This window comes from Eumetopias jubatus, unplaced genomic scaffold, assembly GCF_037043125.1.
Source record: "Eumetopias jubatus isolate StellerSeaLion01/CBP00866 unplaced genomic scaffold, mEumJub1_p1.0 scaffold_14, whole genome shotgun sequence".
In the NCBI taxonomy this organism is placed as follows: Eukaryota; Metazoa; Chordata; class Mammalia; order Carnivora; family Otariidae; genus Eumetopias; species Eumetopias jubatus.
In genome coordinates, this window is record NW_028274820.1 from 49,862,843 (window position 1) to 49,878,843 (window position 16,001).

Genomic DNA, 16,001 nt, shown 5'->3' on the forward strand with positions numbered 1-16,001 from the left:
CAATTTAATTTTCAGTGCAAGCAAAAGCAAACATACCTGCTTACTGTCACACACACGACCAACATATCTGGAATAGTCAAAGCAAGTTCACCTCCATCTTCACTGAGGAAGCATCTTTCATAAGCGGCACTTAGTGTAAACCCTCTATAAATCAGAAAATGAAAAACAGACTGGAGATGGCTGAATTTAATAATATTAAAAAATCACTGTCATAGTCCACTCTCTGTGTAAACGATGTTTGAGTAAGGCTTGCCATCACACCATTTCTTTCCTGAGAAGGGAGCTGAGCCTCGCTGTGCATCATAAGTGTGCGTGCTCTGAGCTGTGGTCACTGTCGTGGCTGTCTTCATTCGCTAGAGAGTCCCCTGTCTGCTGGAGGGTGGCTGCACCAATCCCCGAGAGCTCCGAAGGGAGAAGTGTTCCTTTTTTCACATTCACCAGTTCCTTTTCTCGAGCGGCAGCTCCCTGCTGTCCTCCTTTTACTCTCTTCCATTTCATTCGCCTGTTCTGGAACCAGACTTTCACCTTTAACGAAGAAAGGGAACAAATAAAATAAAGAAAAAAAGAAAATGAAATGGCATTTTTTCCTCCTCCTTTTGGGTCGCCAATGTACAAATAACCCCTCGAAGACTTCGGCAAGGACACTCTGAAGGAGTGAATATGAAAATAAACCAGCACTGAATTTAACCAGATTCCATATTTATGATAGTGATTTAAACTTTCAGAAGACGCATACAAAGTACTATATTTCATATTTTACGACTTGCAATATAAAAAGAATAGATGGGAAAGAACTCTGTCATTTTGGGTTGCTCAAAGGTACTTGGCTTTATAAAGAGTTTCTATGAAGATCAGCTAACATTTTAATAATTATCTTGGCCAAACATTTCTTCCTCTCAAGTTCTTTGACTTGACATCTAGCTGTCAATACCTGAACCAATTTAAAACATACTCAGCTATTGGGGAAACTACATCTTGAAGGACCATTCTGTGCCATTGCATTCACAAAGCTTTATATGACCACACAACTTCGGTGTGAGTTCACCTCAGAAACTATGTATTTCCAACTATATATATTTTTTTTTTCACTTAAGCTTTATAGACATGTTTTCCTTCTAAAATTTAATTGAATTTGCCTAATACACTAAAGTGTATATATTAAAACAAAAAAATAAATAAATAAGCATTAAATGACCATTTATTTTCAGAACCAGAATAAAATTGGCATCAGTTCATCTTCTTGTTTTGGAGGAACTTTATGTTCCTTTCACATTGTATTTCTCATCATTGTATATTCTTATCAAACTAAGTGGTCCTTTTACGTTGCATTGATCTGTCTACTCCACTCAAAGTTACCACAAGCCTGAATTTTGTGCTTATCATCTCTAAGCCTTTATATAAAACAAGCAAACACAGACAACAGTTTGTGCACATGTAACCTGAAAAAGTACTGTTTACTTTTGCTTGTCTTTTAGGCTTATCAAAATGGAATGTCTAACTACAGTCTTCTTGACCTATCCATGTTGATTCAAGAGACTTCAATCATTCATTCTTTATGATCATATACTATTCAATTGTCTGAATATACCACAGTTTATCCATTCTTCTGTCTGTGGGCACTTGAATTCTTTTTTTCCCCCTTTTATAAATGATGCTGCTATAAACATTCTCACATTTGTGTTCTGATAAAATATGATAGAACTTCTCTGAGTGTATATCCAGGGATTGCATCAATGGGTCACAGAGTACGTGAACATTCAACTTAACATGATAATATAGAAAAACTGTTTTCCAAAGCTGCATCAATTTACCCCCCACATACATACATACAGTCCAGTGTGTAAGAGTTGTTACTGATCCACATCTACATCAACATTTGGAGTTATTTGGAGTAACCAATTTTTTTCCAATGTGTCTAAAAATGTTACCTTACCATGTTCCTACTTTGCATTTCCTGATTACTAATGAAGTAAAATATCTTTTTAAAAAAAGATTTTTATTTATTTATTTGAGAGAGAAAGCACACGCAGGGGGAGCAGCAGAGGGAGAGGGAGAAGCAGGCTACCGGCTGAGCAGGGAGCCAGAGGTGGGGCTTGATCCCAGGACCCCGGGAACGTGACCTGAGCCAAAGGCAGCCACTTAACCAACTGAGTGACCCAGGCATCCCTGAAGTAAAACATCTTTAAAATGATGCTTAAATCTTCTTTTGTGAAATGCCTCTGTATGTCCTGTTTGCATTGAATTTTTTTAAGGTTTTCTTTACAGACTTCTAGAAAATGTTCTGAATGCTAAATTCATGCTTTGCACTTATATGGCTGCTACTATATTCTCTCAATTTATAGTCTTTTTCCTTTCCTTAAAGTGCCTTTTGATGATTGGAAACCCTAAAATTTAATATACTCAAATTTATTAATTGCTATCACTTTTTTTTAAAGATTTTACTTATTTATTTGAGAGAGAGAATGAGAGAGAGAGAGCACGAAAGGGAAGAGGATCAGAGGGAGAGGCAGACTCCCTGCTGAGCAGGGAACCCGATGCGGGACTCGATCCCGGGACTCGAAGATCATGACCAGAGCCAAAGGCAGTTGCTTAACCAACTGAGCCACCCAAGCACCTATCACTTTGATGTCTTCATTAAGAACCCTCTTTCTCCCAAGGTCATTAAGATATTCTTCTATGTCTTCTTCTAAGAGTTTTAAGGTTTGCATTTCAAATTGAAGTGCTTAATTCATGAAATAATTCATGAAATTAAAAAAAAGATCTAAATTTTCTTTATTCCATTTGTAAAACAAGTTGCCCCAAACTATTAAAGAGTCCACCATTTTTCCAGTGATCACTATTTCAACTCCATCATAAATCAAGTTTCCATGTATGTACAGCTTTACATTGATGCACTCAATTTTTCTAACTCTATGACAAAATCACACTCTTAATTATTAAATTTCATAGTAAGTCTTTATATCTGGTAGAAATAGTTCTGTTTGGTCTACTTCAGGAATATTTTGAATATCCTCCATTTTCATTTAAAAACCAGTATCAATTTCTGTAAATGCACAGTGCTAAAGAGAAGGTGAAGAGAAATCTACTAAATTTCCAAAAATGTATTTATTTTAGTGGTCTTCAAATCACAATACTCCATCAAAAGTAGTACAGTTTCCTCAGATGTTTGCATCAAAAATAAATAAATAAATAAATAAATAAATAAATAAATAAATAAATAAATAAATGAGACATTTCTCAACTCTGGATTTTCATTGGCCTATCAGGCCATAATTGAACTCTTATAAATATACATTACTCTAATATATATTAATCCATTTGACAATTTAAAAAAATAAGAAAATCTTGAAAAAGATTGATTAAAAACTCAGAAAATGTAATAAAAGAAGATTGGTTAAAAACTAGCTGATTGGGCTGCATGGCTACCTCAGTCAGTGGAGCATGTGACTCTTGATCTCGGGGTTGTGAGTTCGAGCCCCATGTTGAGAGTAGAGATTACTAAAAAATAAATAAGTGAACTTTAAAAACAACAACAACAAAAACTAGCTGATGGGTGTTCATGTGTTACTGTTACTTAATAATGAAACGATCAGTAGTTATCTTTTATTATATACCTATTTAAGGCTAGGCAACTATACTATAGGTGTTGTTTATGAACTATTTCTAATAGTCATGATTTTTTCCAGATACCTTTAATATTATTCCGATTTTATAGATGAGGAAGTTGAGACTCAAAGGTTAAGTAACTTGTTTAAGATTACACAGAGGGGAAAATGGGGTGCCAGAATTTAAACCTGGGGGTAGTTTGGATTCAGACGGGCCTTTTGTTGTTGTTGTTCCTGTTATATTTCAAACTCCTACTTTTTAAGTATTTAGAATAGAGAAGTAAAGCATATAAAGTATGTGAACTCCATCCATATGATTACTATCATTCATGTAATTCTCCCACTTGATATAATTAGGTTCGTAAATATGACACTATTTCCTGTACTATAATTTAGGTAATTATACTACTCAATTTAATTACTTTGCAAGCTTGACATTGCATGTTGCATTAGATCTTTTCCACATGAGTTGGGTTCTACTCCTGGCTTCACTTCTGAGTTTCTGTGTAAATTTGAGAAAATTATACTTCTCTCTACCCCAATTTTCATATTTGTAATATTGGAATAATGAGCCTTTCAAGATTCTCCATAGGGACATTTTCTCCATGGACAATTCCAGATGGAAGAAACACATCATCATCATTGTCACCAAGAGCTGAAATATTCAGTCAAAATAATCTTAGCAGAAAATGGGAGGAATAGATTTCTTTTAAAATCTACACTTATTTCCTTTTCTGGGAGAAGGGGTACAGTAATTCTATAATAACAGTATAAAACCTGTTATGTGCAATTCTAAATGAGAAAAATGTTAAGAATATGGTATTGATTTTAGAAGTTGTATAGGCTATTTTGTGTTGTTTTCTGTGACCATGTGAAAATTTGCCACTTAACTTTTTTTTTAACAGACTAAGAAAAGGCTTTCATAATTTTCAATGGTAGCTATATATGCCTACGTACATGTATGGATATATGAATACATAAAGACACACACATGTATATGGATGTGAAAGCATTTGATAATTATACAGTAATTATATACTATTTTTCTTTAGAGATTAAATTACGTATCTGATACCAGAATTCCATGAAATTAGAACAAAAAACAGCAACAAATACATGATGGATACATATTATAAAAACAGAAAAATATCAAAAGTCAGTGTGTCCAGATTTATTTTCAAATATACTATAAAATATTGAGGTTAATTGAAATGAGAAAGATTTTAGGGAAAAGCATATGTTTTTCTACTAGCATCACAGTATTAAAAACAAATTTATAAAAGTAATCCCAGATTATAAATCAATATTTCCACTAGAAAATTAATACCAAAGTTTTATAAATAAACAAACTATAGTTTAATTTAGTATCATTTTATAATCCAGCTTCATTGGTTGAATTGGAAAAAACAGCTTTTTGTTTTGTTTATAAGTTAGCTAAAGTATAATCATTCAAATGCCTGACACTTCATTTTTAAAAAATAAATATGCTATTTATTTTGATTAAAGTTTACATGTGCATTTTATATATTAATCTGCATTTATAAACTAGGCAGAGTAAAATCAATCTCACATTTCCTTGGTGACTTTCAAGCTCCATTTATTCATTCATATACTTGATATTAGGAATGTCTAGCAACAGCTACTGTGTTAGATCAAAAATGGGAGGGATTAGAGGAAGGGAATGTACAAATGAATAAGACAAAGTCCCTGCCCTCAAGACATACAGAGTCAAGAAAAGAGACATGTAAGGAACAGTTTACTGACTGTATATGAAAGCCTTTGATATAAAGATTAGCTTCATATTTTATAGAATATCCTTAAACTGTTTGTTGTTCTAGTTGGTATCATTGCTAATCCACTATTAAGAGACTCTCCCAATGGTCCATGATACCATAAAGAACTCTACCCCTACGGTCACTGTTCCACACGGCTATATTGCCACATAATTATTATAGCGAATTATTTCTTTCCTCTGGGAATCTCATGCTTTTGATATTATTGGCATCCGAAATTTTTGTCCTAGCAACCTAGAGCAATACCATAGGTTCCAGGAAATTGGGTCATCAAACATTTTGCATATAATTAAAACAAATCTGTCCATCTTGGAGCATAATATATAAATTTTGTGAACTTTCATTATTTTGGGGGTCCTAAAGGCAATTTTAGTTTCTAGTATACAATTTCTCTGAAAAGTGCTAGATAAATGAGGTTTTTGTTTACAAATATTTCCTTTTTCAAGCTTGGATCTAAGGCAAGATTCCATATAAAGTGCATTTTGTTTTGTTACATAGTATGATTAACAACTCAGATAAAAATTCTTTATCCCAAGAATTTGAGTTATGGAAAAGTACTATTATTCATGAAGTCAAAGCAGTATGAACCAAACCTTATAGACTCCTAACATCTACGCATACAGATAGCTTTCAAAAAAATATTCATATTAAAAAGTAACAAATATATAACAACCTCCTGAATATTTTGTTCAGTTATACACCTTAATTTTCAGAACATTTGCTTAGTATGAAGAAGTCTCACTTGTTATCCCTTAGTATTTACATTTCCTGGATGATCAAACTACTGTTTAAATAAACAGAAAATCATTTGTTCACATCTTGACTGTTTTTACTGAAGAAAGCAGCCAAGTGATTTTTGCTGTGATTAATTTGTTTGAATGACATATTTCAGAATTTAGAAATCATATTTTGTCCTGTGATAATCACTGCTGCCATTTGCCAAACATTCGTTTTATCTTTTTATTTAGTTTATTTAGTCATTCACATTACAGCCTTCCATATAAAAGTCCATAATACCTGTCGTTTTAGGACTCACAACACAAATGAAACATGCATCTGCAACTGCCACGCAATTTCCTAAGATGACCAGGGGCAAACAGATTGATAGGATGTTAGACTACATAAGGCCATAACCCATATTTATATAACACCATAAATGTCTGTCTTTTGAAGAAACAATTGTAACACCAAACATCTGGACGAAAACTGAATATTTCAGTGACGTATCTAGAGGTTTCTAAACATCTGGAATTTGTAGATTTAATACTCTTGTTTTCATCTGTATCTGGGCACTTGAAATACTGTAGACATTATCTAACAAATATTTATTCACATCTTTACCACGTGAAAACATGCGAAGAATAATTTCATAAGTACAATTTGCAGATTTAATCACATGCCCTGTGATTAAATTTGGTCACGGCAGCTATCTCGTAAGCCAAGGTAAACAGACCCCAGAAAGACTTACCCAAGTAATTCAGTGGCAAAGTCAGCAGTTGAACTGAAGAATTAGAACCAAGAATGCTCCATAAGGTAAGGATGAAAAATGCGGAAAAGAAATACTCTTCCTGCCTGAATAGATTTATATCTGATTAAGAGAAGGAATCCCTTAGCTATTTTCAAGAAGTGCACGGAAGCAGCAACCAGCTGACTGTGCTGTTTCCACAGCCGTGCAACTTGGGGTTGGGAGGTACAGGGTGTGTGTTTAGGAGGATGAAGGGTGTTACAACATATTCCATGATGAAAGCCTGAATTCTTGTATAGAGGGCTGCCTTTCATGATTATCCCCTATTTTAGCACAATGTTTATGACCAATGAATCATTTCCTCACCTCTATAATTTTCAGTTTTGAAGCCTCTTTTTTTTTCCTATTTAGAATGCTTGAGAATTAGGCTCACCAATGTAGTCATAAAATATTTACTATTTTCCATATTTTTAAACAAACTGAATACACATTAGCTACTGGGAGCCATAGGCAAATTATATATTTCAAAAAAAAATAACTTTTTTGAGGCAACAAATGAAATTCTCCATAATAAATCATATGTCATGGGTATAATTACAAGCCAATAGCACACTTCTCCTTTCCAAAAATGCAACCAAAGTAGTCATTCTCATGATGGGCAAAATTTTCAGAGGAGTGATTCCTTTTGACTTTTTAGAAATGTCACACTAGTAATGGGTGCTTACAATAATACCTTTCTGTCATACCTAAGGAAATTCAACTCAAACGGCCTATTTCAATAATACTAATTTACAGTGAAAATTCATTATTCCTAATGCTATTTCTTACACAATTAAAAAAATAGGTGTGCCTTTTAGTTATTTTAAGTGAAATACTGGTTACCTAAGCATAGTATGAACATATGACTTCAGTAAATTTGTGTGGACACACCAAAACTAAATTAGGAAACTTTATCTTTTATTGTGTTAAAAAAATCCCTGACTAGCAAACTTTAATACATAGAATTTGTGTATTCTGAGCCACTACCCATACTTATTTTGTTCATATATCAACTAGAATGATGGCCTTTGTTCTCAACATTTTGCCTAGTCTCTGGAATGATGTTTAACAAGAGTTAGCAGCATATCACAGTCAGTATATACCATTTTGACTAACAGACTCTTCTAGTCATGATCTAATTAAGTGAAACCCATCAAATGTAAGTATGTGGTTGAAACATAGGAACACACTATTTTTATCAGTACAGTAGAATAATAGGCAACTTCCTATGGTTCAACCTAATGAAATTAATATTCTGATTACTTCTAGACAAGCTTAACTTCATTATTATAATATATATGAGCCTTCACTACACTCATCATTTCATTTACTAGATTTAGGGATCCTTCCTTAGACCTAGGACTATTTTAAGAAAGTGTAATAGTAATTATTACTATCATATTCAAATGCACTGACCACAAAGAATAGTCAATAAGCTAAATATCTGGAAAAAGTTCCAAAATTTAAAAACAAAACAAAACAAAAAACAAAACTGTCCAGGGGCCCCTGTGTGGCTCAGTCAGTTAAGCAACTGCCTTTGTCTCAGGTCACGATCCTAGGGTCCTGGGATCGAGTCCCGCATTGGGCTCCCTGCTCAGCGGGGAGCCTGCTTCTCCCTCTGCCTGCTGCTCCCCCACTGCTTGTGCTCTCTCTCTGACAAATAAATAAATAAAATCTTAAAAAAATAAAATAAGATGGTGATCGTGTGATACAATGCATGTTATGTTTCAGAATGTTATTGTTGGTTTACTAATTAAGTATCAATTAATATATTTGTTTCCTTTTTGAAGAAATCGGGAAATAAAATGTGGCAATTCTGAGATTAAAAAGAATTATCCTTATCCTTTCATTATATCAGTTTGATGAATGCTCATAGCAAGAATCTGTAGAGCAAATTTTAATAAAGTTTCTAAAATAAAGGCTCACTTTATAGGTGTGTATGTCTGTATATATAGAGATAGAGATAGAGATAGAGATAGCAATATACAGATATGTACCTATATATACACATACATTCATATATATGTCTGTGTTTGTGTATATATGTGTGTGTGTATATATGTGTGTATGTGTATATATGTGAGTGTATGTGTATATGTGTGTGTATGTGTATATATGTGTGTGTATATATGTGTGTATGTGTATATATGTGAGTGTATGTGTATATGTGTGTGTATGTGTATATATGTGTGTGTATATATGTGTGTATGTGTATATATGTGAGTGTATGTGTATATGTGTGTGTATGTGTATATATGTGTGTATGTGTATATATGTGAGTGCATGTGTATATATGTGTGTATGTGTATATATGTGTGTGTATGTGTGTATATATGTGCGCGTGTGTATATGTGTGTGCGTGTGTATATGTGTGTGTGTGTGTATGTGTTTGTGTATATATGTGTGTGTATGTGTATATATATATATAGATACATAACTGTATATTGCTATCTCTATCCACCTAATATTTAAAAAATTTATTTGTTATATATTCTCAAGGCTGTTTAAATAAGGGTAGGGCCTTATTTTTCTGAGATTTTTTTCTACATTATTTCATGTTTGGATATTTATATTTGTAAATTATTAGAGATCAATCAATTGCTTATTTCTCAGCCTTCTACACTATACAGGTAATATTTCTAAAAATTGATTTAGGAGAGGGTTAAATCATTGAACTTTTCTTTATAGATCTTGCTTTATAACTGATTGTCTTACATTACTGTTCTTATTTCATAGCCTTTGTTTTGTAGTATGTAAGATAGTTCTGAATCTGCTTTTTGATTGTACATTGTCTCAGGGCCCCTGGGTGGCTCAGTTGGTTAAGCCTCCGATTGTTGATTTTGGCTGGGGTGGTGATCTCGAGGTTGTGGGATCAATCCCCGAGTCGGGCTCCCTGCTCAGTGGGGAGTCTGTTTCTCTTTTTCTCTCTCTCTTCCTCTCCCTCTGCCCCTCCTCCTGTTTGCCCTCTCTCTCTAAAATAAATAAGTAAATCTTTAAAAAAAAAAGTCAAGATTCTACATTGGCCATATGCATTTCTTTAAAAAAAAATGAAACTTCCATCATAGACCACCATCAACTCCTCCACCTTATGCTAACCACCATTTTTCTAGTAGGGGTCAACTCATGTTTAAACTTTTATTTTTTTATTTTTATTTTTATTTCTTTTAAGATTTTATTCATCTCTTTGAGAGAGAGTGAGCAGGGGGAGGGGCAGAGGGAGAATCTCAAGCAGGCTTCCCCACTGAACACAGAGCCCGAGGCCAGGAGGGGCTCTAACCCACTACCCGGAGATCATGACCTTTGCCAAAACCAAGAGTCAATGCCCAACCGACTGAGCCACCCGTGCACCCCTCATGTTTAATCTTTTAAAATAGCAGACACACCATGACTTAAGCAAAGAAACATCTTACTGTGACTTCAGGTGACTGTTAAATACTACTCTAATGAAAATGAGGAAATATTCTAACATCATTGGCTTCAGAGGTAGTCTTGAATTACCTTAAACACACAATATGTCTGGTCATGGAGAATAATTTATTAGCTAAATAACTACAAATATTCATATGAATTTATAGAAATAAACTTTCAAAGGACAGGGATTGTGTAAATTGATGAGCAAAAGACAAAACCACTGTTTATTTGGCCCATGGAAAATTCTCCTTCATAGTGATCCAAAAAACGGATGCCTATTTTGAAAATACTTGGCATTGAGCCATTTAATGATTTAGGAGTAACAAACAAAGCATAATCCCTCTCATTTCCACTAATGGAATATGATCCAAGTAGGTGGGATTTTCCATTTATCTTGGCAGAGGGACCATGAATTCGGTCTGTTTATTCCAGTAATCTTTGCTGGTTTACAAATCTGCAACATTGCACCTTTGATTAGCTTTGTGAAATGAAAGGATCTCTCCCATTCTTCCTATATCTGGCAGCTTTAGCTGTATAAAAATGTCCATTTTGTCACTCCTGTTATAGTTTCATGCAGCTGCCTTCTCTCTTCTTCCCACTGTGAGATATTACAAAATTGGCAGCAGCTTTCTCCAAGTGTGTCTGGATGGATGAAAAGGCCAGAATAAGCATGTCAAATGTAAAAATACCTTGGGATAGGAGGGTCTTTAGACTAACTGGCTCTTCAAAATATTCCAAGTGGCTCTGCCAACTGAGGCTTATTAGCTGTTGATTGAGGAGGGTATGTAAGAATATGTTGTAAAATGGAAACTCTACGTTAGAAGCTGGGAGATACTAGAATGGTAACTTCCACACAACAGCATTATGTAATTAAAAATATTTGAAGCTCAACTGTGCTCTAGTATCTCTATTGTTATTTAACATAATTTTCTTTAATACCTATGTGCTAATGTGGAATTACTTTGCAGAATGAGCCTCTTTTTTTCTTCTTCTTCTTCTTCTTTGACCAGATGGAGTTCAAAGGGGATTATAGACTTCCCTGACCTGTAAAGGCATTGCATTATGGGAGACACAAGCATTAAGAATCTGAGTTCTTTGCAAAATTGCAGAACTATTCTTCAGATAGGGATTTGAAAATTCAGGTCCTGAGTGATATTTAATGATTTAATCTTACTTTTTTCCTTAAAGGAAACCTAATCATCCTAGCAAATCTGTTTTCTATAGTAAGTCTTTGTAATGACATGTACATGGCCTATAATAAAATGTAGCAAGTATGTTGATTCATGATATAAACAAAGTAGGGGTATGTACAAATAACATATAAGTTATACATAGGCATATTTAATAGGCAATTAAAGAAAATTCCTAGATGAAAGTATATCTAAAGACTACTTCTGATTATAAATTAAATTTTCATTTAGGAGAAAGTTATTTCTGTGAAACAATTCTACCATAAATTATTATAGATTATTTAATATTTATTTTTTCTTTTTACATTATACACATATGAATTCTACCTTTGCATTTGAGTCTTGAAAAGCTTTTACAAAGTCAAGAAAAAATATTTTAGGAGATTGAAAATTCTATTAAAGTTATGGAAAACACTGTAAAAAATGGAGTTAGATATAAGTCTCAGGTTATTTTAAAGTATGGAAAGGTAAACCTTGCAGAATGGAAATGAAAAAAGTACATGTCTATAATTAGAATATTTTACATCAGGAAATCCTAAACAAGGGGTGTTATTTAAGAATATATAGGGTTAGGGTATAGATTACACAGATAAGTAGGTATAGCATTAGTGCAAAATCAAAGTGATAGAATTGCTGTGTCACAATTAAAAGAAGATGAATGAAATGGGTTCATTTTATAATTCTATATTTATAAATTTAAAAGCCCAAGCTTGAGAAAATAAACTGAAAATATCTCACTGGGACAAAAGCTCTTGCATCTGGGAGGAATATGCTTTCAGACCTTTAAGAAGAGTAAAATTGATGACTGACAGCACACAATATTTTCCTGATAAACTTAGCATAGTAAAATTCATCCCAGAAGACATAAATAAAGCCTTCAGATACTCAATTTAAGATACTGAGTTTACACAGAAGTCTAGGAATAAAATGAAATCTGGCAGAATCAGGAACATTCTCCCACACAACCCTGTCATTCCTCTCTTGTGATATTCAACACTCATCACGATGTGAGTACTTCATCAATCTTTGCCTCTCCCATGTTCTAGCAAAAACTTGTCTAGCTTATTTTAGCAAGGTTTTACTTCTAGCATCTAGCTCAACAAATATTTGTGTTACAAAATAATTAATTCACTATACCTTGAATGGTAGACATTTCCCCCCTTTGGCTGACAACTGTGTTTTATAGTTTATGCTAGAAATCCTTTCATACCCATTATGACATATAAACCTGAGTAAAAGCAAGAGAAGGTAGTTTTAATTTCCATTTTGTGCCTTAGGGAGTTTGTTACTGGCCTAAGAATACACAATTCCAATGGGAAAACCTAGTCGTTTTGTTCAAATTTTTATCATAATAATTCAATTTTTTATTACTTAACACATAGTGGCCCTCTAAAGACTTAATTTTGATTGTGGGAATTTGGATTCCACATACATGAATCTCCTTTTCATATTAACTTGCAAAATTGGAAATAAAGATTTATAGGATAAAAAAAATCTTCTGCACAATACAAAATTTCAATTCTTTGAAAATCCAATTATATCTCAAGGATTTTTGTTTGTTTGTTTTTTCCCCTATGACGCTATAGTTAGGTCATTTCAATAATGGCCTCCAACAAATGCTGCCTTCCTTCCGTGTATCCATTCCTTTAGAGGGTCCCCTTCTACATCAACACTGTGCTTGGTCATACGACTTGCTTTAGACAATGAGGCATAGTAAATGTGAGGTAAGCAGAGTCTTTGAAAGCCCTTGTACCTTGGAGTTTTTCTTCTACTTCTGGCAATGCTTCTACCCCCATTTGAAAAGTCCCAGGGAACCTATTAGAAGAAGATGAAACTACACACAACAGAGACAAGTGTCCCAGCCGAGGCTATCTAGACCAACCAGCTCTTCAAACCCACCAGGTGACTACAGCTCTATGAGGGATTTAGGTAAGGCCAGCAGTATAACCATCCGACTGAGCCCAGTCAAAATCCCTGACCCACAAAATTGTGAGCAAACTGAACGTTGGTTATTGGTTAAAATCACTAAGATTTTTGAATGGTTTGTTACATAGCAAAGGCTAACTGATACAAAACAGAAAAGGGACCTTTAAAAAACAAAAACAAGATTAAAATTGTGTGTGTGTGTGTGTGTGTCTATATAATTTTGCTTAAAATTGTATATCATTATTTTCTATAAATGGCAACTCAGGAAGAAAAATACATATCCAAAATACCTAAAAAATTCCCAGACCAAATTTCTAGAATTGCTTCTAAAAATAAATTATTCTAAACCAAAAGTGAAACCTCTGCCTTATCATCAGATAATCACAGTTAACCAAAGCCATCCCCAGGACAGCAAGCACAGAATCTTCACTTTTCTCTTGACTAAGAGTATAGTACTGCATCCCATTATTTCTGGAGCTTGGAAGCAAATCCTAGTTTGTTTCCTTTATGTATCATATAAAACATGATTGCATTTCCTAGAATTCACTGATATATATAAGGACATTAACATGTAATTCCTCCCCACCCTTCTTTTCTTTATCTGCTCCCAGTTTTTAAAAAAATGAAAATAAAACAGATGTCCAATAATGTAGATTTTGGACTCTCCTTTCCAGCATGCCAAATGTTGTACACTTACGGAGGGAACTTCGTATGTGAAGTTCAAGGGAAGGAAAATGTTTTGCTTCATAACTTAGGCACTAGCCATAATATTTAATAAAATATAAGCTGCCAATAAATAAAACCACATAAAAGTGTTCCTTGATATATTCCCACTACCCAGAAATATCCTACCAAAAGCTGAAATCCAGAAATTAAAAGAAGGAAAGCAGATGATTTAAGAAATTGGATAAAATAACTTGCTCTCCTACGATAGTATTCATTTGTCCACACCCTGTTGGTATTTCTTTGGTTCCGATGGGATCCCTGGAGAAGGTGCCTACAGTGAGAGAGGAAATGAGACTCCAGTCCTAGGAGTGCCAATCATAACTGCACTGTCCATAAAGATGTTTGGATTTGCCTTTCAGGAATGTTTTTCCAAAGATTAGCAACTGTTCACCATCCGTAGGCTAGATTCTCCCAGGGTAAATCAGAATCCATGAAAAGAATGCACTGGAAGCACTACTGGAGCAAATAAAATCCAAGAAAGACCTAAAATGTAATTAATTAAAAGGCATTTTTTAGGTTTTATCAACTGGGGTCCACGGATCATCAATAATTTCAAAGTGTTCTCTAAGTGAGTCGATGTCAGAATTTAAAATTTTTGAGAACAATATAATTTCAAAAATATTTGGGAAATATTTACCAATGATCTATATGCCCTTGCTCCCATCATTTCCCAGCCCCCTTGAACTTAAGTGGCACCCCTGATGACTTCCGGACCTTAGAGTATAAATGGAAGCGACATGGGTCATTTCCAGGTGAAAACATTTAAAGGTCAATGCATGAACCTCCAACTCTTTCTTACCTCCTGTGGTTACTGAGGACACCACGTGTCGAGATGCCAGAGAGTCAGACTGGGTCCATGAGTGAGTGATTGTCTGCAATGCTGGACTTGTAAAGTTCGTATGGAGAGTGAGCAAATAGTGAACTTTTTTGTTATGTCACTGAGGTTTGGGGGTTAATGTGTTACATAGCAAACCCTGTCCTGAGCAAGAGGAAACTAACATGGGGTTGTAGCTTTTTATTATACCAAAATAAGATTTTAAAATACAAGCAAACAAAATTGTTCATTATATGCCATCATTATATACAAGAAATAATTATTTTTAAACCAAAATATATAGGAAGGACACAATTACAGAATAAAGGACGATTCCTTAAACTGAATAAATGTAGTTTTCCTTAAAACATTGCTATCTTTATCCTTAATTTTGTCATTTTGCTGGGCCAAAACTTCATCATGGAATAGAACACCTGTCTTCCAAATGGTATTTAAGACCCACAGATCTAAATATTTCAGAAATGGTGAGAGAAGACTGTTGACTCAACACAATTAAAAATACCATATCACAACAATGTCCAACTTTACCTGTCTTTCAGTGAGATCCAGATTCACTGCTATCTCATATCGCCTCAGTCTGGTCAGATAATTATGATGGGCAAATTCTGCTTCAAGTTCTCTGATTTGCTCTTTGGTAAAAGCTGTCCTTTCCTTCCTGGGTTTACTATTGACTTCTGACTTGTAATTTCCTTCCTGGGAGTCTGGAAAAAAGAAAAAAAAAAGTAAGAGAGAATTAGATTTACTTCATTCATTCAAATGTATTCAATCACATCATTCATACCAGGAGTATTTACTAACTACTTTTTCAGATACTGTGTTAGACATGGGAAAAATAGAGAGCAGTAAGACTGATCTCACAACAGGATAAGATACATTTTTTTTTTTGATCTGCTCTCATGTGACTCACAGCCTAACTGGCAAATTACCTACTATTCTTTCAAAATATGAACAAAAAACATAACTGCTCTTGATATGATAAAAAGATAAATAAACCATCTCTGGAACACAATT

The 16,001-nt window shown here is 34.0% G+C and overlaps 1 protein-coding gene across 1 annotated transcript in view; it reads right to left on the reverse strand.

Annotated features, from left to right (window-relative positions):
• Window positions 1-300: 300 nt before the first annotated feature.
• The window catches only part of MEOX2 (mesenchyme homeobox 2), a 69,829-nt gene continuing 54,128 nt past the window's right edge, over window positions 301-16,001 (reverse strand). Inside the window, exons 2-3 of the mRNA XM_028120766.2 lie at window positions 15,519-15,691; window positions 301-525 (exon numbers count right to left, since the gene is read on the reverse strand). Coding sequence (XP_027976567.1) covers window positions 301-525; window positions 15,519-15,691 — 398 coding nt within the window. The remainder of the gene's footprint in view (window positions 526-15,518; window positions 15,692-16,001) is intronic.